At 40.5% G+C, this 25,739-nt stretch overlaps 2 protein-coding genes and 1 pseudogene across 2 annotated transcripts in view; 2 read left to right on the top strand and 1 right to left on the bottom strand.

Moving 5' to 3' along the window:
• Positions 1 to 13,071, top strand: part of lnpep (leucyl/cystinyl aminopeptidase) — a 100,343-nt gene extending 87,272 nt beyond the window's left edge. Inside the window, exons 15-18 of the mRNA XM_080189084.1 lie at positions 4,547 to 4,708; positions 6,660 to 6,800; positions 9,296 to 9,377; positions 10,872 to 13,071. Coding sequence (XP_080045210.1) covers positions 4,547 to 4,708; positions 6,660 to 6,800; positions 9,296 to 9,377; positions 10,872 to 11,003 — 517 coding nt within the window. The 3' untranslated portion in view covers positions 11,004 to 13,071. The remainder of the gene's footprint in view (positions 1 to 4,546; positions 4,709 to 6,659; positions 6,801 to 9,295; positions 9,378 to 10,871) is intronic.
• Positions 636 to 777, bottom strand: LOC145343621 (U2 spliceosomal RNA; annotated as a pseudogene).
• Positions 13,072 to 21,160: 8,089 nt separating the features above from the next.
• Positions 21,161 to 25,739, top strand: part of LOC145343467 (2'-5'-oligoadenylate synthase 1-like) — a 29,804-nt gene continuing 25,225 nt past the window's right edge. The window contains exon 1 of the mRNA XM_080189709.1: positions 21,161 to 21,258. The gene's annotated coding sequence lies outside the window, so the exon portion shown is untranslated. The remainder of the gene's footprint in view (positions 21,259 to 25,739) is intronic.

Raw genomic sequence — 25,739 nt, 5'->3', positions numbered from 1 at the left:
AGTATCAAAATGCTCATCAGTTCAATTGTGATCTCGAATCGTTATTTTCCTTGATATTGTTTATAGAAATAGATCAAGATTTTGCACTTGAACTGCACCTGTGATTTATTCAGAGCACCTTGCAATTGTGACATATTATTGATCATGTAAAATACTATCTGCTTAGAATAGTTCCACCAGACTGAATGCAGCTCCGTTACATTTAAATGTGCAATCGAGAGATAAAAGGAAAGAACTTGCACTGAAATGAGATAAGGTTCACAACTTCAGGACGCTCAAAGTGCTGTATAACCAATGAGGAAGTATTTTTGATGTACACTGTATTGTGGTGGAAGTATTTTTGATGTACACTGTATTGTGGTGTATCAAATTACAGAATAATTTGTAACTCTAATAATTCACCCTGCTCTGCAAACACATCCCCATTGCATCCATCGTCCCAGGTTATCTCAGTCACCCACATTGGGCTATTTTTTTAAATCCAATTCAATCAAATCAAGTCCAATTCAGAGTCTCAACAAGTTGAGACATTCCCGATCCAAGCTGACGAGACAGGGCTCTCACCTCCTGTCTTGGGCTTGATCTACATGATCTAAGCTGATTGGAGTAGGCATAGCTCCTCCCTCAAGGTTTGATCTTGTTTGCATCTTAGCCAAAAGGCTGAGATGCTGCTTTTAAAAATTGCTTCAAATGAAGCTAAAATGTAACCTAATGACTTCAACCAAGCGCAGCATTCTGATACTACACTTGATCTTAGCCAAAAAGCCGAGAAGCGATTGGGCCTACATTGGGCCATTTGCTCTTATGACAGGTGTCAATTACAAAGAAACTACTTGAACGATATTAAACAGGCCAGCTATTTGAAGTATAATTACCTCTTATTATGTACTAATCCTCCATGGTCTCTTGAACTCTGCACTGCCACAAGCCCTTCTTGTTGGCTTGCTGAGTACAAAACATTTTGAATTTTGGGAAGAGGCAATTAAAAATATGATTGTGCTCGAGTGTAATAAAGAATTGAGGTGACATCCCAACTTTGGATGAGTGTGTATGCCTGGCCCTTTAACTTGTCCTTCTAGAAATAACTGACGGTTCATGAGTTCAATCAGTACAAAGTTACAGATCTATCTGTTGTTAGAGGAGGAACAGAAGTACACATGGGGCATTTAAAACTCAGCCTGACCATTTGAAGGGGTAGAAGAGAACAGAAAGTTACGATTTTCATTGTCGAGAGCTGCAGAAATAGCGTGTCCCAAGAGTTGGTTCCAGAAATGTGAACAGCTCTGTAGGCTTGGCGAATGGAATTCTAATCCTTATATAAAGCTGTGTGAGTTTTAAACTGAATTTCCTTCTGAGATAGAGGATGCTGTATGACCTCAGGCAAGAGAAGGATTGGTGTGGTTGGAAACGAGCGCCTCTTCATCATTCTTTACCATGTAAATTAGGACAGTGACATTTTGGACAGTCGGTCTTGCTGGATGTGTAGAGTTATGTCTGCAAAGGAAGACATGTTGAAGAAAGAGATACATGATCCCCACACATGCCTCATGTAGAGGAGAGGCAACACTGTGGCGAAAGCCATTGTACCTGGGGATGAGGTAGCATAGATCCCAGTTAGAGTAGCAAGGAGAGTGAGGTATTACATTGGGCAAAGTAGAAGGTATCGATTCCTCAAAATGTGGTGTAGGCAAAGGCTTAGATGTCTTGGAAAGTGGTGAGAGAAGCCTGCGCTCTGTTGGAGGCAGATCTGATGCCTCAAACAACAGGTGCCCAAGTTTGCCAATTGCAGTGGAAGCTACCATGGCCTCAATGTTAATACAGCCAGTTCCTTCCAGGGCACTGCTGTAATGCACCAATCTGCAGCAGTGAGAACTGCCTTCTTTGCTAGGGTTGGGGGCAAATTAATTTTCAAAACAGCTATGGAGCTCCAGAGCCGAAGAGCAATATTCAGCTTTTCACAAGTATAGAGTGTGATAGATTGCATTGTCAAGGACAGTAATGGCTTGCTGCACAATATGGCGCGTTGGAGGGACAGAAGGTACAAAACTCAGAGCCCAGCGAAGTAGATTGCTCTTTGGGGGAAAAAGTGATACAGCCATCTGTCTTAGATGAGTATGTAACTGAGAGAGGCAATGGAGAAAAACGATGAGAAGTGTATCCGAGTACGTGGCACCAGCTCAGCACAGAACAGGGAGGACAGAGTGAATGTTTTACCTCAGCAGCATTCAGGAATTAGCTGCAACTGTCCAGCCAATGTTAGATCAGTGCCTTTAATATCATTGTCATCTGCAATCTTTCAGGAGGTCTCTATTCCACTACAACAGAAAATCTAAAAGTTTTCCTTGAGATCCTGTGGCTAAAATCATCACCTTTGTAAGTTAACATCTAGCTATCTTCAGGAACTGACCATGAGATGCTTTGTAACAGAGGTCTAGTTCTTTGGGGATTGTCAAATATAGTGAAGATACCACCTGGTCACTAATTGAGGCCTAGCCCCTAATGTGAAGAGTGCTCCTGTGCAGTGCAGTTGAAACTCCAGCATGCAGGTATCATGAATGCACCAACAGAAATTGACTAGGCAGCATAAAGTAACCTTACTGCCACACAGGTGCTGGGCAATAGCCATCTAAAACTTGAGAGAATCTAACCACCTGTTCTTGACATTCAATGGCTTTAGCATTGCTGAGTCCCTGACTATCAAGGTGCTGGGGGTTGCCATTGACCAGAAAGTGAACTGGGCCAGCCTTATAAATACTGTGGCTACCAGAGCCAGGTCAAAGGCTAAGAATCCTGTGGCAAGTAACTCGCCTCCTGACTCCCCAAAGCCACCATCTGCAAAGCACAGGTGTGATGGAATACTTTCCACTTGACTGGATAAGTCAGTTCGAAAAACCCTCAAACTCGACACCATCCAGGACAAAGCAGCCTGCTTGATTGGTATCTTATTTTGCACCTTAAACCGTCTCTCCCTTCACCATTAATGTTCTCACCATCAAGGCTTCTTTAACAGTACCTTCCAAATTCATGATATCTACCACCTCAAAGGACAAGGGCAGCAGATGCATGGCAACAGCACCAACTGCAAATTCCCCTCCAAGCCATTCACCTTCCTGACTTGGAACTATATTGCTGTTCCTTCACTGTCACTGAGACAAAATCCTGGAATTTGATTCTTAAGAACATGGTGGGTGTATCTACTCAATATGGACTGCAATTGTTGAAGACAGCAGCTCACCATCACCTTCTGATGGGCAATAAATGCCAATTGGCCACCACACCCAAATTCCATGGTTAATTGCTGTAGGCAGTGCACATTTCACTGAGCATCCAGTTTGACTATGATGGACATGCCTGGATTTGATCACAACTGTCAGGTGACTGAGAGATGGAATTCTGACTGCAATCTTCAGTGACATTGGTATGTCTACCCAATCATTGTAGATGCCACTTAGCACGTTGACACGTGCATCCACCTTTTATTCTGTGTAGTATAATTTCAGAAAAGGAATGAAGTGGTGTACTTAATGTGAGATATGACAGCACATATGAACCCCTTGTTGATTGAAATACCCGGTACCTTTTGAGCTTGAACACTCCTTTGTGATGCTCCTGGCACATATTGCCTCAGAGGAAATGAAGGAAGCCTCCTCTCTAAGGCATTGTGAGTGTCATGGAAGCACTCTTAGCTGAGAGCACAGGAACTGCAATTCTGCAGGGTAGTTGTCATCACTAGAAATGCACTGTAGATGAGACCTCTTCTGGAGTGGCCAAGGAAGCTGTGAAGAAAGACAAGTGTGTGAAACTGTTCACAGCAAACTCCTGCTTTTCTTCAAGCTCCCCTGCCCTGGGTTGGTTTTCTGGAGGGTTTGACTACCAGTTTATAAATTTTTCAGCTCATTCACTGAGATTTAAATCTGGCTGGCAGTCCGTTTTCTTGTATGAAGTTTGCTATTGTCACAATGTGAAGTTTATGCATTGAATGTTCACTTGACATCAAGCATTTAGCAGCAGTGTCCTGACTGATGATTTGATTTGCTACATGTTGTGGCTGAATGATCTCTCAATGATCATCTTGTGATGAGATTTGAGGGTTGCAGTGATAATCTGCCTGATTAGATAAGTATCTAGGCAGGCATTGAAAAGTTCATTAAATTCTTATAACTGTTCTAAAATTATTAGCATAACAGTCTTATAACTGCTGGCCTAGCTGTGGATAATATCACTAACTGGAATGTTCTGAGCTTTTGAAAGGGTTTGTAAAATGGAGGGGAAAAGATAATCCTGTTTAAACTCATGTCCAGAGTGCATTCCAATAATACATTTAAACACCTGCTGCTTCTCCCCTTTTTTTGAATGCTTCAATTGTAACACATTCACTGGGATAGTAGACAATTGTGTAGATAATGCACATTTATCTTCTAACCATGTCTTACTAGTTCTCTTCCAATGCAGTAACTTTTCCATGTTGTTTGTTAATCCTTTCTCAAGTCCTTAGTCTTTTTTTTAGTGTATATTTATGTGTATCATTCTGGCTTTCTTATTGCAGCTTACCATCTGACCTCTCAACAACGATCTACAGTGTTGGAGCACGTGAAGTCAAGGGATGGGAATCCGTACTCAATGTATATAATAGTTTGAAGTTGGAGACAGAGAAAAGCAAAATGCTGAGAGCCATGACAAAAAGCAGCAATGCTAAACAGCTTATCTGGTTTGTAGAACATCAACTTTACCTGGTCATGCTTACTAGCCATTTATGAATCCGTCATGGTGGAAACAATGCTAACGTGTTTCCCCCTCCCCTTTCCATTTCTGTTCTGTTCATTTTGAGATGTTTTGTCTATAATGTGTTTCAACTCTGATAAGAGATCTGCACGAATGTTACTTTGTTCTATGAAGAATCCTGCTGATGTTATCTACGAGTGTCTCAAAACTTGTGATAACTTGAAACGCTGGTTCTTAGTGTTTGGAGTAATGGGAGGAATAATGTACAACCCAGTGAGGAATGAGTGCAGTTGTTGTGTAAACAAGTCATAAAGTAAAAGAAAATAAAAACACATGCCAACTAAGAATAATATGCACTATGACACTTAAGGTTATAAATAACTAAACATACCATTTTATCTGAAATCGCCTCATTCCCAAAATATACACACACTCACTGAACTCACTGTGACATCCCTTTTCCAAAACAACGTCCAATTTAGTAACTCAGTAAGCCAGATCCAGTTGATAGTTACCCCACAGTATAGCTTAAATGACCATGTCTTGGAAAATGTCTTTTCCTAGTTCAGTGATGTTATGAAACTGTGTCTTTTAGAGGAAAATATCTGCAATGTCTCTAAATGTTAGTTGGAACAGACCTTATTTGCTTTGGGGAACTGGCCCCTCTGAAGATTAAATGGAGATGGCTTGTCTGACTGTTGGATGGAAAGTAAGCATTCTTTCCTAGTGAGGATTATACTGAGCAGTTATACTGTTCAGTCGCTTTAATATTCCACCCTGCGGATTTGACTGTCTGCATAACTGCTAAACGCAAGGAATTTGAGCAATCATTTGTGTAACCTCACAGATTTCTGGTAAGCATTTTTCTGATATGGCAATTTGCATCTCAATTTCTCTAAACGCCTGTTAATTTTACTGTTTGCTTTCGCCTGAAATTCAGCTGTTAATCTTGTTAACTTCCCAAATTCCTATGAGTTCTCTCAAAGTGTAATTGACCTCCAGTGTTTCCAACACTTTTTGTTTTGATTAAGAAATACTGAATTAACTTTGTCTGTAAGGGCCAGTATTATTTGATTTGGTTTTAGTATTGTCATGTGTTAATATACAGTGAAAAGTATTGTTTCTTGCACGCATACAGACAAAGCATACTGTTCATAGAGAAGGAAATGAGAGTGCAGAATGTAATGTTACAGTCATAGGGTGCAGAGAAAGATCAACTTAACGCAGGGTAAGTCCATTCAAAATTCTGACAGCAGCAGGGAAGAAGCTGTTCTTGAGTTGGTTGGTACGTGATCTCAGGCATTTGTATCCTTTTCCCGGCAGAAGATGGTGTATAAGACCCTTGATTATACTGGCTGCTTGCCGAGGCAGCAGGAAGTGTAGATAGTCAATGGGTGGGATAAATATGAACCTCAGTAGTGTTTAATTTGACTACTGCATGTTGAATCATAATAATATTCACTGAGTAAACAAAACAGTATAAAAATTATTTGAAGGGACAAAACAACACGCAGCTTTTTCCCCCCGCCATAAAACCAGCAATAAAAGGTGACATCCTCAACACTCTAGAAAAATATTTGTGATGAGACCTGCATATCCTCTTAGACACATTTGTCATTGGAAAGGAAGATGTTTTTGGAAGGGGATTTCCCCTGTTACTCTTGCAAAGAAACTGTAGCTGCTTAGGTAAAAGAAAGTGTTTAGCATTCCTCTGCAAATTGCACAGAGGAAATCTCCTCTAGTATGTTTAAAATTAAGGGATTAAGTTCTTAACTAAATAAATTAGTTCTGGACTAAAAGTTTTGCTTGAATTTCTGAATTGTCTTTTGGTTTTAATAACCTGTATATCTCTGGATTATTCCTCTATAATATGTATTGCTTAATTTTATGAATTTGTTTGCAGACTCTGAACACAGTATTAATGCTTTATTTCCTAGGTTAATGTACCAGAGCTTGCACCATAGTATAATAAGGACACAGGAACTACCCTTCATCCTTGCTACTGCCAGCAGAACCCTAGCTGGATACCTTCCTGCATGGGATTTTGTGAAGGAAAACTGGGATGATCTAGTTGAAAAGTAGGTTCCTTGTGTTTTATTTTTGTTCTCTCAGTTGCTGCAATAAAATTCATCTTAAACATGTGCATGATTGTGGTCCCATCTGATCCTTTCATGAAAATTTTCATATTAGTCCACAAGCTATGCATTGCACAAGAAACGCTTTATACACCTATCATTACCTCTTGGCTTTTTCTACCTTGTGATTTGAAAAAAATAAACAATTTTTTTAATGGCTTTATCAATCTGAGGTGCTAATTGTGATGCCTTGTGATTCTGTAGTCCCAAATCCCTCTGCTCCTTCACAGCAGGGATGCTTCCATTCAGAGATGAAAGCTGTTAACTCCTCAAACAGTTTAGAGGATTAGCAAGTATAGTGGTTTCTTTTGAAATCTTTGCTATCTACATCTGACTGTTCTCCCTATCTAAATGTGTGAACGTATCATTCTTAGGCATTTTTTTTAATACCTTACCACCGATGTTAACTGTGGTGGCTTTGCTTTGTCTCCCTTTTTAAAAGTGCGTATTACGTTGGCCAGTTTGTATACCTGCCACACTCAGTTGAACCTTTAAAATAAAGATTCTGGGGCATCAGCACTTATCATAGAATCATAGAACCCTACAGCGCAGAAAGAGGCCCTTCGGCCCATCGAGTCTGCACTGAACACAATCCCACCCAGGCACTACCCCCATATCCCTACATATTTTACCCATTAATCCCTCTAACCCATGCATCCCAGGATACTAAGGGACAATTTTTTAGCATGGCCAATCAACCTAACCCGCACATCTTTGGACTGTGGGAGGAAACCGGAGTACCCGGTGGAAACCCACGCAGACGAGGAGAATGTGCAAACTCCACACAGACAGTGACCCAAGCTGGGAATCGAACCCAGGTCCCTGGAGCTGTGAAGCAGCAGTGCTAACCACTGTGCTACCGTGCCACCCCAAAGGAGATATTATCTCCTCCCTCACTCTGACACCACTACCACCACCTTCAGTCAATTTCCTTTTGATTTTGGGATGAATTCAGTTGGACCCAAATTTAAATTTATTGAATTTTTTTTCCCCCTTTTTATCCTTTACAATATAACACATTTAATTCCCTATCTCCCTCCAGCTGAGTTTTTTAAGGCACTGTGGCAATGCAATTATGCGTCAATTGTGTTGGACTGTTTGATTATCATGGAAAATGCCTGTCAGACCATTTTTCAATATAGATAGTCACCCTTTTGATAATGCTTGCATGGATAAACTTTGTCCTTGTTTTATTTTAAAAAGTATAACCTAGACAATAAACAATGATTTAAGCCAGAGGTAATCAAGCGGCTCAAACAATACATGCTCTGAGGACTGTGAATGCTTTACTGTGTTCCCAAAATGATATTTGCTAGAAATAATTCTTATTTCTCATGCATATGATTTTGAATTTGGAGAATAGTTTTGTTTCTTCTATTATTGCTTCCACTCTGGCCTTTGGCCGGTGTTTAAATGATAAGATGCATTGTAAAACTCAGTACTGAACTGCAGTACCTATTACACTAGTAGGTGGGGCTGTTACAGGCTTTTCAGTAGTAAATGTCAGAACGTGACACATTGTTCACAGCTCTGAACAGGCAGGCCGAGTGTACACAGCTGGCACATAGCAAGTTCAAGAGACGTTGATAACCAACTGATTTTAAAAATACAGTCGATCAGATCAAGTGGAAAAGGAATAGTTAGGTTGCCTATTCCATTTTAACAGCCCCTGTCCTCCCTGCCCAGACTTGAATTTAAAATCAAAGCCATGACATTAGATCCATAGGCACACTTGAGGACAGTCAGTTCTATTTCGAGCCTCTCTTGACCCTTCCACCGCCTTGTTTTCTGATTGCTTGTCTGACAACCAACCCTGGATAAACTGCAAGACCCCCCTCCCCCCACCCCCGTTAATCCTGGGAAGACCAAAGTTTTATTCTCCACAAATTTCACATGTTTTGCCACTGCTCCTATCTCCCTTTGCAGCCATTGTATCAGGTCAGCACCATCTGTGTATTATAATATATCACCATCACCATGCTGCCTTCTTTCAGCTCTGTAACGTTACCCACCTTTTACCTGAGCTGTAGCAGTGGCCTTCCACTTTTTTATTGTTATCTCCAAACTGCATTCAATGCAGTACTCTCCCAGAGCTTCCTTCCAATGTCTGTAAACTTTAGCTTATGCTAAACTCTACTGCTCGTATTCTTTTTCACCTAGTCCTGCTCACCTGCTGCCCAAGTCTCAGTTGACCTATATTCTCTCTCCGACCAAACCTTCGGTCACTCCTCTGATATCTTCTCATTTGCGTCGGCACTTATCTTCTCCTTGTGGCCTTTCTCGTGGAACCTTTAAAATGTTGTGTTTTCTTGTGTTAAAGATGTTGCATAATGGCATGCTCTTTTAAGTTGATCAAAGTTTGTTAGAAGTATTGTTTCTATTGAACATATTGTAATGTTATTGTTTAAAAATGTTTAATTTTGCAAACTCATTATTAGGTTTCACCTTGGATCATTTCCTATTCAAGCCATTATTATTAAGACAACATCACAGTTTTCAACAAAGAGCCATGAGTCTGAGGTCAGTGCCATCTTAATTATACAGGGATTACAAGCATTTCTTAGAGAAGTTGTATGAATTCAATTGGCTGTGCTGTGATGACTTGTGGACTTTTCCCTCCTATCTGTTTATCTCTTGTAAGCTTAAATAGACAGTTTGTGAAGTGTTGTATGCCTGGATTTTCAAACGGCTTTCAATAAGGTACCATGCAAAAGATTAATAGGCAAGATAAAGGTTCATGGAGTTGGCAGTAATAGATAGATGGAAGGTTGCTTAACAGACAGAAAGCAAAGAATGGGCATAAATGGGGCTTTTTCAAATTGGCAGGCAGTGAATAGTGGAGAGCAGCATGGGCCAGTGTTGGGAACTCAGCTATTTATCACCTATATTAGTGGCTTTACTGATGATACAAAGCTGGATGGAAAGATAAGCTGCATGGAGGACACGAGGCTGCAAAGCGATATACGTAGGTTAAGTGAGCGGGCAACAGGATGGGAGATGGAGGTCATTCAAGCTATCACGGGGATCTGTTTAATATCACTGTTGGAGTATAATGTGGGGAAATGTGAAAGTTACTCATTTTGATTGTAATAATAGAGAAGTAAAATACTTTTCTCGTCTAACTTAAAAATGTTCAGAGAGACTAAAGTGTGTTCATGTAAGGAGCATAAAGTTAACATACATGTGTAGCAAGCAATTAGAGGCAAATGGCATGTTGGCCTTTATTACAAGGGACCAGAATTCAGAAATAAAGAACCTGGCTGCAGTTGTACAACGTTTTGGTGAGACCACAGCTAGAGTACCATGTTCGGTTTTATTCTCCATGTTCAAGAAAGGATATACTTGCATTGGAGCTAGTACAGCAAGGGTTCACTTGCTATGAAGGGGCTGTCCTATTGTGAGAAGCTGAGTAATTTTGTCTATGTTCTCTAGAGTTTAGAAGAATGAGAGATGATTTCATTGCAACCTGCAAAATTCTGAAGGGGTCTGACGGGGTGGGTACAAGTCAGGGGAATCTAAACATGTGGGCACAGACTCAGGATAAGGAGCTCATCCTTTAGAACTGAGATGAGGAGAACTTGCTTTTCTTAAAGAATGGTAAGCCTTTGGTATTCTGTATCTAGAGGGTTATGGATGCAACTCATTGAATATGCTTAAGGCTGGAATAGATAGATTTTTGATCTCTCATGGAATCAAGTGATATGGCGAATGGGCAGGGAAAATGAAGTTGAAGCCCAAGATCAGTCTACTCCATCGTTCAAGATTGTATTGAATGGTGGAGTAGACTCAATGAGCCAAATGGACGACTGCTGCTCTTAATGCTTGTGTTCTGAGATTATCAATGGATAACTACTTAGAGCAGTTTATGAAACTTTATGGAGTAAATCTAAGTAGAAGGTGTGAACACAAGCAAATGCCACAAAAAAAAGTTGCCCTGTGTTTATCTTTTAACCAAGGACTTTGTTTTTTATTTCCCATTTTTTAAAAAAAGCAACTAATTTCTTTTAATTACAGGTTCAAACATTTTTTGATTCACTGATGGACAAGGGTTTGCAGTTGCGGGCTGTCCAAGAGGCGCTTGAGATAATTCGCCTGAACATTCAATGGATGGACAAAAATTTGAAAAATCTGGAAGTGTGGCTATAGGACTTGTTTTCTATTTTCTCTTCAATAAATTAAATACACCTCTGTGCTAAGTGATGCTAAATTGCAGTAGTATAAAACAGGATAATGTCAGTTGTCACTCACAATAACATCAGTTTGCACTATTGGAGGGTTGTAGTTAGCTCAGGGTAACTGTTACTGTTTGTTCAATCATTGAATTTTAATTGTAATTATGAGGAGCTGCAGACCAACTCTGGGAATCTGGTGATGGGTGAATGTATTTGCAGAAACAAAATAAGCAAAATGGTCATGAATGAGTTCCTGGTTTTAACCATTTAGCATGTGAGTGGGGAGGTTAAGAATGTGTACCATGTAGCATAAAGACAGAATGTTCAGCTTACCAATTTAACTTTATTTTACCATGCGCTCTATAGTAAAGGGTGTTTATTTTTCATTAGGTATTAGACTTGGTGTACAGTGTTTTGTGTGGCATATTGAAGTTGTCCGTTATAATTATAACGCCTACTGCAAAGTGGATACTCAATCCTTTGGAAAGCATGGTCATGACTACAGCACAAAAACAGTCATAATATATAGTGTATGGTGTATTTCCCCGGACTGCATTAGACATACCTGTTACATGAACCCATATAACTCGAATTGCTACATCCTTATTGAGGCCACTGTTTTGGCAGAAAAGAATGTCATCACCAATATGACTTTTAAAAGAAAATTCTAGAATTGCACAAAACAACAAATTGTCTTAATCCAGTTATCACAAACTAGCAGCCTTAGCTTTTATACATTTTAATTAGTTTTCCATCATCTGCTGCATGCAGTCTGCACTGACTGATGTACATTTTTTTAAAAATGCTATAGACTATATATTATGAAAAACTGTGAAGCTCTGACTTTACAATGCCAGTTTTTTTTTATTTGCAACTTGTGATGACCTATTGAGCTTTGCTACCATGAGGTATGCTGTCATCGGATGTATTCAAACGAATTAGTGCTATTTGTTACTGAAGGCCATCTATATCTATTTGGCAGATTTGTGTTTGAAGTGTAACTGGAGATTGGCCTTGTACAATGCACAATCAACACTTAACAGGATAGTCTTTTATTTAAACAATAGCTACTTCTGTACCATCAATCAGAATGTACTGAAATGAATATCTTAAAAAATAATTGTCAAAAAATGCAAAATTAATTTGCACAATATAGCTTTTAGGCATTGCCTTTAAACAGTGCGAATGATCTAAATAGTACGTAAAGAATGTAGCTAATGCTCATGTTCAGTTCATTTATTAACCTCAGGTACTGCCAATAATGTGGATTAAGAAATGATAAATGGGATGTTAACTGACCAGTCCAGCTGGTTGCAAGTAACGCAAAGAACCGTGTTCTCAGTAAGCCGTCTGAGGGAAATGAAAGCACCTGCACAAATGATACTGCTTCACAAGAAATTAATCCACAAAAGTGCATCAATGGCGCAAGTAGTTTGTGCATTGACCTTTATTCCCATTCTTCTTTTTAACCATCAAGTGAACACTTTCTTTGCTTTATAATTAACAAGCAAATTTCCAAAACTTACTTTCTAATTGTTGAAGTTGTTTTTCATGGAAAACCTAGAAATGCAAAGTAAATAGTTTACCCAATCTGTGTGTCACCTTAAATTGAAGCCATATTCATAAAGTTGCAAAACAAAGGAAAGGTACCCAAAATGTTGCTACTGTATTGATATTGCTCATCTCTCAGGTGTAAAGCATTAACTTTATGTTTGTGGTTTGTAAGAATTTAATGGTTAGAGTGAAAACTGAAGCTGGAAGCCTACAAGTTATTTTTTGAGATTTTAATAAAAATATATGAATTATATAAATTTCAATTTGCAGTTGCTTTATAAAATTTCACGTATCTTTTAGCTGTTAAAATTTAGTGTTATATGTATGGAAGCTGTTTGGTTTGTATTCTTTTAAACTCCTTTGATTGCACAATATTTTTGCTTATAATTAAGATAGATCTATTGTAAAGAATGAAAAACATGTTTGAAGTACTATTCTTTTTCATTTGTCTCCCATGAGGCTGATTAATAAATTTTATTGGAATTTTGGATTAATGCATTTGTTTATTTGCAAACAAGGGGTGGAATTCTCCCATTTGGGACAAAGTCCCGTGGCGGAGCCGGGGACATGGCGTGTTTTCCGTTGCAGAAGCCTCGGAGAAAACATGCCGTATCTTCTGGCCATGACCTCATTAATTATGCAACTGGGTGTTTTGCACCATTTCCGTGGCAGGGCAGGTCTGATGATGCATAGTCGCCATACTATTCAGGCACCATATTGGAAAGGCACGCAACTTCACTGACCCACTGTTGAATATAGATCTCCCTCAAAAGGAAGATGGATCCCCAGGAACATTAAGGCTGAGAATGGATCTCCTCAAGGACACCAAATTTGGAAGACTCTCCTGTTGATGTTCCCCCCACATTGCTGAGGTGTTCCGGGATTACTAGCAGTCTCTATCTTGAATTCTGTAGGCAACTGTGGGTATTGTTCAGGTGAGTCCCAGCATCTGCAAGCGTTGTACCAGAATTCTTTTGCACCAGTGTGTTTTCCTGTTGGCATTGCAAAGAATCGGGCATGGGTGGTCGTTGCTTCGTCTGCATCCCATTAGCAGGGTGCAAATCAATTTCATGCTGGTCTTTAGTGGGCTTCCTGTTCTACCATTAGTGAGCACTAGTGGAAGGTCCCATGGTATCTTCATGCCTGTGTGAATCTCTTCCCTACCGACCAACATTGAACCCGCTGGAGAATTCCACCAAAGAAATGTAATGCAAAATTACCTGTGCATTTTGTGAGGTAGAAGTAAGTTATGGCGTTTCTAAGTAGACAGTTCCAGAAATTGGTTTGTCTATAATTCTATGAACTCTTACGTACACATACTGAATTAATGTGATATGAAAATATAAGTTGGATTGTTCAATTCCAAATTGTAGCCTGAAAGTTTTAGACCGATTGGGGTGTTTGAGTTATATTATATCACTGTGACGTTTCCAAGATATTTCACCCAAACATATTTTTACCTTCTAAATCTGCATTTTTGACAATGCCAGCTGCCTATCGCTGCACAAATAAAGTTGACATCTTATAGGAAATGCAACTAAATATGCAAAGAAACATTATATTGCGAGTGTAATGCAGAATTATCTCTGACAGAAAGCAAACTATTGGAAATGGCAAATTATGCTGTACCCTCATCATTGGCATCTGTCTATCTGTGTAAAGTGATGGACATGTAAGATGCTTTTGTGATAGTTTCCTGGACCAATATGTCACTGAACCAACTAGCTACTTCAGGCCTAATATTGTGCAATGAGACAGGATTAATGTCTAATATCATTGTAAAAGATCCTCTGGGAAATAGTGCTCATAGTACCGTTAAATAGAACATAGAACATAGAACATAGAACATTACAGCGCGGAACAGGCCCTTCGGCCCACAATGTTGCGCCGACCAGTCTTATTTTTAAAAAAAAACATTGACCCACTAATCTAAACCACTCCTTTTTCGTCCATAAACCTATCCACCAATCTCTTAAACGCCCCCAAACTAGGCGCATTTACAACTGCAGCAGGCAGGGCATTCCAGTCCCTCACCACCCTCTGGGTAAAGAACCTGCCCCTGACATCCGTCCTATAACTACCCCCCCTTAATTTAAAGCCATGCCCCCTCGTGCTAGATTTCTCCATCCGAGGAAACAGGCTATCACCATCCACCCTATCTAAACCTCTAATCATCTTATATGTTTCTATAAGATCCCCTCTTAGCCGCCTTCTTTCCAGTGAAAACAACCCCAAATCCCTCAGTCTCTCCTCATAGGACCTCCCCTGCATACCAGGCAACATCCTGGTAAACCTCCTCTGCACCCTCTCCAAAGCCTCCACATCCTTCCTGTAATGTGGGGACCAGAACTGCACACAGTACTCCAAGTGCGGCCGCACCAGAGTTGTGTACAGTTGCAACATGACGCTGCGACTCCTAAATTCAATCCCCCTACCAATAAACGCCAAGACACCGTACGCCTTCTTAACAACCTTATCTACTTGATTCCCAACTTTCAGGGATCTATGTACACATACACCTAGATCCCTCTGCTCCTCCACTCTATTCAAAGTCCTCCCGTTAGCCCTATACTCAACACATCTGTTATTCCTACCGAAATGGATTACCTCACACTTCTCCGCATTAAACTCCATCCGCCACCTCGCGGCCCAGCTCTGCAACCTGTCCAAGTCACCCTGCAAACTTCGACACCCTTCCTCACAATCTACCACACCTCCGACTTTGGTGTCATCAGCAAACTTACTAATCCACCCAACTATACCCTCATCCAGATCATTAATAAAGATTACGAACAGCAGTGGCCCCAAAACAGATCCCTGAGGCACACCACTCGTAACCGAACTCCATGATGAATAATTACCATCAACCACCACCCTCTGTCTCCTATCTGCTAACCAATTCCTGATCCAAGTACCTAAATTACCACCAATCCCATACATCTGCATTTTCTGCAGAAGCATACCATGGTGAACCTTATCAAACGCCTTACTAAAATCCATATATACCACATCTACTGCCTTACCCCTATCCACCTCTTTGGTCACCTTCTCAAAGAACTCAATAAGGTTAGTAAGGCACGACCTTCCCGCTACAAAACCATGCTGACTATCTCTAATCAATTCATTACTCTCCAGATAACTATAAATCCTATCCCTAATAATTCTTTCTAAAACCTTGCCCACTACAGAAGTAAGACTCACTGGTCTATAATTCCCAGGGAAGTCTCTGCTCCCCTTCTTAAACAATGGGACAACATTCGCTGTCCTCCAATCATCCGGTACTATACCAGAGACCAATGACGACCTGAAGATCAGAGCCAGTGGCTCTGCAATCACCTCTCTTGCCTCCCATAGAATCCTAGGGTAAATCCCGTCAGGACCAGGGGACTTATCTATTTTCAACCCTTCTAGAATATCCAACACATCCTCTGTATCAACTACAATACTTTCTATTTTACACCCCTTCACCCCAGTGACCTCCTCAGCTACATTCATATCGTCCTGTGTGAACACCGAAGAGAAATAATGGTTCAATTTCACATTATTCACAAATTTCACATTAAATTTGAAAACAACATATTCCAATCACAAAAAAGAATTTTAAACTTAACCAAAGCTAATAACACAGGCAGATATGAGAGGAGAACTGGTAGAAGTTGTTTGGGTAATTTGACTTATATCATGGTAAATAGATGATAGAAAATGTTTAAAGAAACAATTCAAAAGGCACAACAAAAATGCACTGTATTGAAAAACAGACTCAAAGATCCATCCATATTTTATTTAGAAAGAGTTATAATGCTGCTGTAACGATGGGTTTAGAAGGGAAGCGCTGACCTCTTGGTTGGAATCGATTTTAAATTTTTAAATAATGGGAAGCAGTGATCCTAATACAACTGAATTCAATGTGAAGTTTGGAAGATGCACACTCCCATTGCAAACATGAGTAATTGTCTGCTTGACAGGTAAAAGGGAAGAATTGGCTAATGTTCATTAGGGAAATAGCCTAAAAGGTATGGAGGTAAATGAATATTGGGGAATATTTTAAGAGACCATTTTGAAAGTCCAACAATTCCATTTGAAACATAAGAATCAGCAACAAATCCCATCCATCGCTCGCTCAGCAAGTATTAGATTCAAAAAAAAGGTTACAAATGGTGCAAAAAAAACAGTAACATGTCTAAGATTCCCAGTTCATCACTACTCTGGCTGTGTCCCTGGGACACCACTGTTTGTGCTGCATTCTTAGGCAGCTTCTCCCCTTGCCCCCTCTGTCGTTGCAAGTAATGGAAATGGAAAAAATTACATACTGGCTGCTTGCAATTGTTTTGAATACATGAACAGCAATTTTATAAGTAAACTATTTAAATAATTCTAATGTATATGTATTTCTTATAACAAAATTACATAAAGGTAGAAGACTGTGTATATTTGAGCCAGTGGCAAAACTGCAAATATCATGAATTAGATGAACAGCAGAGTTTCAATCAATTAACACCCTGGGGGAAGTTGTACCAAAGTGGAAATAACTATTTAAATGTGCACATTTGCTGAAATTTCAATTGCGTAACTGAGTGAGTGAAGCTATGGTAGGTGGAAATCAATATGAGGAAGCATGTGGCCACTTTTGATCTGGAAAAATGTGAACATTTTATTCATGATGAGAGTCCAGAATTTGTGAGGGAGCAAAGGGATTTGAATATCTACCCACACAAATGAACAAAGGTACAAAAAGGTAATTTGACAGGATGATGGAATATTGACCTCAATCTGCAAGCAATTTAATTGAAATGCTTCAATGGAGCTTTGATCAAACCCATCTGCAGTAATGCATTCTGCGTTTCAGCAGCGCGTCTCAGTAAGGGTATATTTGGCATTGATGGGACACTGGGCATATTCAGGAGAATTATACCAGCAAGTAAAAGCTAAAGTAACGAGGGCTTGTTGCAGAATTCTGACTTGTATTCCTTTGCGGTTAGGTAGTTGAGGGATGATCAAATCAGTGTTTTAAAATAGGTCTATAGAATAATGAGGGACATAGATCAGCTAAATAGTCAATATTTTTTCCCAAAAGTAGGGGAGTCTAAAACTAGAGAGGGCATAGCTTTAAGGTGAAAGGGGAGAGATACGAAAGGGTCCAGAGGGGCAATTTTTTTCCACACACAGGGTAGTGAGTGTCTGGAACAAGCTGCCAGAAGTAGTAGTAGAGGCGGGTCCAATTTTACCTTTCAAAAAAGCATTTAGACAGTTACATGAGTAAGATGGGTATAGAGAGATATGGGACTAATATAGTGGTTTAAAAAAAGGGGCGACATGGACAAATTGGAACGAGTGGCCTGTTTCCATGCTGTAAACATCTGACTAATGGCAGAGGAGCTGAAGTGAGCAAGGAGCAATTATCTGAAAACTGGAGCTAAGCAATTGAGGAGTGAAAATGCTAAATGCTTTTTTGGGCAGTGCACAGTGGGAAATTTAACTGCTCCACAAGGCTGTGGATAATGGAAACTTTCAAGACTGAAATCAATTTTTTTTTAGTGGGAAAGTTTATTAAAGTTTATGGAGGCAGGAGGCAATGGCCTAGTGGTATTTTTGCTGGACTATTAACCAGAAACTCAGGTAATTTCCCGAGGACTCGGGTTCAAATTCTGCCATGGCAGATGGTGGAATTTGAATTCAGTAAAAAATATCTGTAATTAAGGGTCTACTGACAACCATGAAACCATTGTCACTTGTTAGAAAAACCCATCTGATTCACTAATGTCCTTGAGGGAAGGAAATCTGCTGTCCTTACCTGGTCTGGCCTACATGTGATTCCAGACCCTAACAATTTGGCCGACTAAACTGCCCTTGGGCAATTAGGGATGGGCAGTAAATGCTGCAAGAAGTCTCACAACACCAGGTTAAAGTCCAACAGGTTTATTTAACCTGGTGTTGTGAGACTTCTTACTGCGTTTACCCCAGTCCAACCCCATCTCCACATCTGTAAATGCTGGCCAGCCAACGATACCCATGTCCCATGTATGAATAAAAAAAAAGTGAATGTAATTGAGGAATAGATCAGACACAATCTAAATGATGTGATAGGCTCAAGGGATTGAATGGCCTTGTCCTGTTCCGATGTAGTAGTTTTATTCATTGGGTAAAAATAACTTCTATTTTCATGGTGCACTTATATCCCAAGTGAAGTGTGAGTGAATTGCTTTTGAATTTGTAGAAGGGTTTCCAAGTTGATTTTCATTTACTTTTCTGAGCCGAGTCTTCTTACTTCCCTAAAATATTGAAGCATTCTAATTTTAAGTGTTGCCTGCTTCAGCAATGTTTCTCTCTACAATTGGACTCGAATGCTTAAGTTTTCATTGAGTCTGCCACAGTTTATCCAAAGTCGTCCTGGCAATATGAATCCCTAAGTCATACCATAACTTCCAATATATACCCTATATTTGCCAGTAGGGAGAGCCATGGACTCAGAAGGACTATTTAAGTAGACTCTATTTTCATTGGAAAGATGGTCTTATGAACTGTCAATTTTCCAAATTCCCTGCCCTTGAACTTTTTTTAAAGAAAACTGATCTGGAAAAGAATTGTGCTTTCAGTTTCAGTTGTTTGTTGACATATCTTAGATGCCATCATTGTAGTTGTATCACAGCCTATCATTTTCACAGTGATAGGCTAGAAGTTCACAATCTGACTGACAGCTCAAAGTGGTTATTAAAGGATAACTGTCTTTGCAGGGTTATGAATGCAATTTTTTGCAGGCGATTAAATACTTAAGATGTAAATGAATTGAATCAACTTTTTCTGGAAGTGTGTATTTTTATATATAAGTCTGTAATGGATACTTACGACTTTATTTTAGTTAATCTTACTATGGCTCCTGAGTTATGCCTGTGGTGGACACTAGTTGAGTTGACAAGGTGGGTATAAAGATAAAGGATGGTGGGTAGGGGACATGGGTTGGCACTAAAAGGCTGTAAGAAGCCTTGTGGTTGAGTGGAGAACTTGGATTGGCACAGGGAGCCATGAAGATGAATGGGGAGCCTGGGTTGAAATAAAGGCTATAAGGGGCCAAGGGGATGAGTAGAGGGGTTTGTGTCAGCAAAAAGAGTATGAGGGGGTCATTGGGGTGGATGGAGTTGCATGTGTTGGCATGAGTTAGTTTGGAAAGGGTATAATAGGGTGGGAGGGGTGTGGGCTCGAAGATCTAGATCCCAGAGAACTGAGGCAAGTCATTTAACCAGTTTGCTTTAATAGTCAACAACCTCTGTGGCTGCCTCCAGTCTGCTGCTGGGATAGCAAGTCCATCTCTAGCACACATCTGAGCCCTGCCCTGGAATGAAAATCCCACTATATGGGGCACTTTTCTGGAGGTGGGTATGGCTAGACAGAAGATGTTCTAATTCTGCGCGCTCACATCTGGAGTGAAAAGCCAGGCCAAAGTCTTGAATTGCACCTACAAAGGGCAGCATTTGTCTAAGTTCTATAGGTGACCTTTGTAAACCCAGCTACAATGAGTAGCTTGAAGAGGACACTGAGCTATCAGCGGAATCTCACACAGCAACTGGTGAGACTCGCAGGGAGCGAAGGCAAAATATTCACTCTGGGGGAAGGAATGTAAATAATCTTGGAATACAACAGGAGAAACTGTAACTGTTACATGCAATTATATGTTATTGCCCTCTTGTGGCAAGGAGTTAGTTTCCATTTGTTTATTAATTATTAGTCACAAGTAACACTGCAATGAGGTTATTGTGAAAATCCCCTACGCGCCACCCGCCAGCCCCTGATTCAGTACACTGAGGGAGAATTTAGTATGGCCAATGCATCTAACCAGCACGTCTTTTGGACAGTGGGAGGAAACTGAAGCACCCGGAGGAAATCCATGCAGACATGGGGAACGTTCAGATTCCACACAGACAGTGACCCAAGTTGAGAATTGAACCCGGGTACCTGGCACTGTGAAGCAGCAGTGCCACTGTGCTGCTCGTGCGGGTGTGGTAATTTTTTTATTGCTTATTGTACTGCTCAATTTTGTAGTTTCATTAAAATTCATGTATTTTCACCTAAACACTTGATCTTGTGATCCAGTTTACATGCTAACACCCCGCAGATAAGCACAGCTTACTGGTGGAGCTGTATTCATTCACCAGTCAAACATACGGAGCAATGCATATGAGAGGGAAGGGTAACTGGTGATTTCAGTGTCGGATGAACAGTCATTATAAGGGGGTGCAGCCATTGTATTAAATGCTACAAGTGTAAGAGGAGGTGCCAGTGTAAGAAGCACATTGGACCAGACAGAGAAAAAGCTGCTGCACTCTGCGCTAGCCCAGGAGGGGGAAGCATAGACACTGCTTTGGTTGCATCTCCCTGGTAACCAGACACATAGACTAGCTACAACTGGCAGTGAGGTGCTATTAATATTGTATCATTTTTACTGGACCCCAATGTTATTGACAATGTTTCTTGTTACTATTTATTCTGCATTTGTAGTTACATGGACAATGTTTTGTTTATCTTTCAGTTAACCTGTTGTTTTGCTTGTATAAATGTGCCTTCTAAACACCCTCTCTCAGATTCAGGCTTCAGGTGTTGGCTACCAGTGTAAACAAAGAGCAGGAAAAGTCGCTCCGCTATTCCAATAGTTACCAAACTCGGAGCACACACCAACAGCAAAAGTGAGTATTCTTATAAAGAATCGGGATAAATCCAGTATGATCTGCTGGTGTAGGATCTCAAGCTAAATGTTGAAGTCGGACAGCATGGCGGTACAATAGTTAATCAGCGCTGCTGCCTCACAGCGCTGGGTTCAATTGCCAGCTAGGTCACTGTCTGTGTGTAGTCTGCACGGTCTCCCTGTGTCTGCGTGGCTATTCTCCTGGTGCTGCTGTTTCTTCCCACAGTTTGAAAGACGTGCTGGTTAGGTGTATTGGCTATGCTAAATTCTCTGTGTACCCGGACAGGCGCCAGAGTGTGGCGAACAGGAGACTTTCATAGTAACTTTAGTGCGTTGTTAATGTAAGCCTACTTGTGACAATAAATAAACTTTTAAAAAGTACATATCTTGGTTATATTAGACAGTATTTTGAATTAAGACAGTAAAGGAAATGGTGATTCAGAACTTTCGTGATAATATGAAACTCTGAACAGTAAGACACTGGGTTGTACCTCAAGGGCATTTGATTATAAATTTTGAAATATTCTGAGTATGTTTTTTATAATTGAATGATATAGTGCCGAAGAAGGACCATCGTGCCTGTACCAATTCACTGCAGTACCATGAAATTAGTTCCATTCTGCTGCCCCTACCATGTAGTCCTGTGCTTTTACCTTTTCAAGTATTTATTCAATTTCCTTTGGAAAGTTTCTATTAAAGCTGCCTCCGCTATCCTTTTGGGCAGTACCTTCTGGACCAGGAATCTGCCAGTGAAGCAATCGCGTCTCCTTGCTAATATTTGTTTCTCTCTTAAAAAAAAAGATTATTTGGTCATTATCACATTACTGTTTCTAGGTTCTTGTGTGCACAAGTTGGCTGTAGAACAACAGTGATTACATTTCAAATGTACTTAATTGGTTAAAGTTCTTTGGAATATTCTGAGATCATCAAAGGGTTTATCTATGTGCAAGTTCTCTATTTTTCTTTCTTCCTTGCTCAGTGAACAGACATGTATGTGTCCACAACCAATTCACCAATTGGAATTTTGTCTTCCAATGACTAGGTTATCTCCTCCTACCTCCAACAAGATGCAATAACTTGCAATTGTCTATATTCAAATTCAGTCACCATTTACACCCCCATTCTAGAAATTTATTAATATGTTTGATCATGCAGGTCTAAGAATAGGCAAATTATCAAATACTGCATGAAACATACCAGTGCCTATCCTGCTACATAGAGAAGGCTACAAATGACTTTTGGTCAGTGTTGAAAAATGAAATTAATGGGATTTTATCAAGCAGATATTTAACATAACTTTATATTTGGCTAATTAAGCAAGATATATGGCAGTGCAAATTATACATGGTCTGTAGAAGCATTAGGTTTGATGGGCCTTTCCTTGTTCCAGACTTCATTGTGTTCTGTCTTTAGATTTTCTCTTGCCTTAAGAGGGGAGAAATGCTGCTGAGGTTCCACCAATTATTGTAATTTTAACAAATGATTTAAAGGTATCTGGAGAAATGGTACAAATGTTTTTTTTTCACGCTCATGGGATGTAGGCATTGTTGGCTAGGCCAGTACTTATTGCACATTCCTAATTGACCTTGAAGATGGTGGTGAGCTGTCTCCTTGAAACACTGCTGGGTATGTATTGTAGGTACATCCACAATGCTGTTAGGGAGGGAGTTCCAGGATTTTGACCCAATGACGTTGATGGATGAATGCAGCTCCAAAAACACATGAAACTAATGCCATCCAGGACAAAGCAGCATGCTTGATTGACACCTCATCCACCACCTTAAACTTTCACTCCCTTCATCACTGACACATTGTGATAGCAGTGTGTATACCATGTACAATTCACCACAGCTGTACACAACAGGCAAAACAAATCCAACCCTGCCAATTACATAATACCATCCAGGCAAGTGAAGATTATTTCATTGCACTCCCAACTTGTACCTTGTAGATGATGGACAGGCTTTGGGGAGTCAGGAGTGAGTTACTGTCTGCAGAATTCCCAGCCTCTGACCTGGTCTTGTAGCCAGGCTAGTCCAGTTCTATTTCTGGTCAGTGATAACCTCAGGATATTGATAATGGGGGATTCAGTGATGGTGATGCCATTGAATGTCAAGAGGTAATGATTAGATTCTTCGTCTTGGAGATGGTCATTGTCTGGCACTTGAGAGTCGCGAAGGTTACTTGCCACTTATCAGCCCAAGCCTGAATATTGGTCAGGTCTTGCTACATTTACTCATGGACGGAATTCAGTATTTGAGGCAAGTGGTACCCAAAATTGTGCGGTCATCGCAAATAGCCTCATTTCTAACCTTATGCTGGCGGGAAGGTCATTTATGAAACCACTGTTTGGGCCTAGGACAGATGTAATCACTTGTTCTGCAACCAACTTGTGCACAGCAAGGTCCCAAAAACTGCAATGTGATAGTGACCAAATAATTTGTTTTATACAGTGCTATCCTGGGACTGAGATGATTAACCTCCTTTGTATTAGGCATGATTCCAACCAGTGAAATTTTCTTCCTGGTTCCCATTGACATTAGTTTTTCCAGGGCTCCTTGATTGCACACTTGGTCAAATGCTGCCTCAAGAGCATTCACTCTCACCTCACCACTGGGATTCAGTTTGGTTGTCTATATTTGAACCAAACCTGAGGTCAGAAGCTGAGTGGTATTGGTGTAATGCAAACTGAGCATCCATGAGCAGGTTATTATTGAGTAAATGCTGCTTGATACCACTGCTGACCGCACTTTCCAACAATTTGGCGATGATCAAGAGTAGACTGATGGGGGAGTAATTGGCAGGGTTGGATTTGTCTTGCCTTTTGTGTACAGGACATACGTAGGCAAATTTCCACATTGGTGGGTAGAAGCCAGTGTTGCAGCTGAATTAAAATAGCCTGGCTAAGAGCACTAATTCTGGAGCACAGGTCTTCAGTACTTTTGCTGGAATATTGTTATGCCCCATAGCCTTTGCAGCATCCAGTGCCTTCAGCATTTCTTGATGTCACATAGAATGAATCAAATTGTTTGAAGACTGGCATCTGTGATGCTGAGAACCTGCAGAAGAGGCAGAGATGGATTATTCACTCATCACTTCTGGCTGAAGCTTGTTGCGAGTGCTTTAGCCTTGTCTTTTGCAGTGATGCGCTAAGCTCTTCCATCATTGAGGATGGGATATTTGTGGAACCTCCTCCTCCAGTGAGATGTTTAATTGTCCACTACCATTCACAGCTGGATGTGGCAGGAATGTGGAGCTTAGATCTGATCTGTTGGCTTAGCTTCTTTCTATCACATGTTACCTCTGTTGTTGGCATGCAAGTAGTCCTGTATTATGCCTTCACCAGTTTACATCTAATTTTTAGGTATGCCTGGTGTTGTTACTGGCATGCCCTCCTACACTCTCTCAGTTGAACACCTCGATCGGTGGTAATGGTAGAGTGAGAGATATGGCAGACCATAAGGTTACAGATTGTGGTTAAGTACAATTCTGCTGCTGCTGATGACATCATGGTTACCCAGTTTTGCATTACTAGATCATTTAGCACTGTGGCAGTGCCACACAACATGATGGAACGTATTCTCAATGTGAAGAAAGGACTTGGCCTTTTCTTTGCCACGTCACACACATCAGTACTATCATGGGGGTTTGCATCTTCAACAGGTAGGTTACTCAGGGAAAGTTCAAGTAGGCTTTTACCTTTTCATTGGTTTCCTCACCACTTGCACAAATCTAGTTCAGCAGTTATGTCTTTTAGGACTCCACAAACTCATCAGTAATGCTGCTACTGAGCCATCCTTTGTGATGGATATTGAACTCCCCTACTCACAGTACGTTTTGTGCCCTCATCATCTTCAGTATTCCCTCCATGTGGTACTTAACATAGAGGAGTACTGATTCATCAGCTGAGTGGGATCATAGTAGGTGGTAATCAGTAGGTGGTTCCTTGGCCATGTTTAACCTGAGACTTCAGGGCTTCAGAACTCCCAGTTGAGGACTCCCACTTTACTGTAGAGCATTGTTTCACCATCTCTGCTGTGTTTGCCCTGCCAGTGGGACAGGCCATACCAGGGATGGTAATGGTGGCATGTGGGACATTATTTTTCAGATGATATGATTCTGAGAGTATGATTATGTCAGGCTGTTGCTTGACTGTCTATGGGACAGTTCTACCAATTTTTGTACAAACCCCCAGATGTTAGGAGTGTGCAGGGTCAAGAGTTGTTTCCAGTGTATTAGTGGATGCCAGCTGGTCTGGCCGATTTGGTTCGACTTCATAATGACGATGCAATTGGGTGGTTTGCTAGGACATGTCAGAATCACATGGCTGTGCATCTGGAGTCATGTGTAGATGTGGACTCAGACCTGGTACAGACAGCAAGTTCTGTTCACCTAAAGGGGATTAGCGAAGCAGATGGGTTCTGTGACAATGGTCTTGTGTTCACCATTAGATAAACTTTTAACTCCAGATTCAGTAAGAGT

This window comes from Carcharhinus amblyrhynchos, chromosome 5 (genome assembly GCF_965287045.1).
Source record: "Carcharhinus amblyrhynchos chromosome 5, sCarAmb.v2.hapA, whole genome shotgun sequence".
Classification (NCBI taxonomy): domain Eukaryota; kingdom Metazoa; phylum Chordata; class Chondrichthyes; order Carcharhiniformes; family Carcharhinidae; genus Carcharhinus; species Carcharhinus amblyrhynchos.
This window is presented reverse-complemented; position numbering and strand designations above follow the sequence as displayed.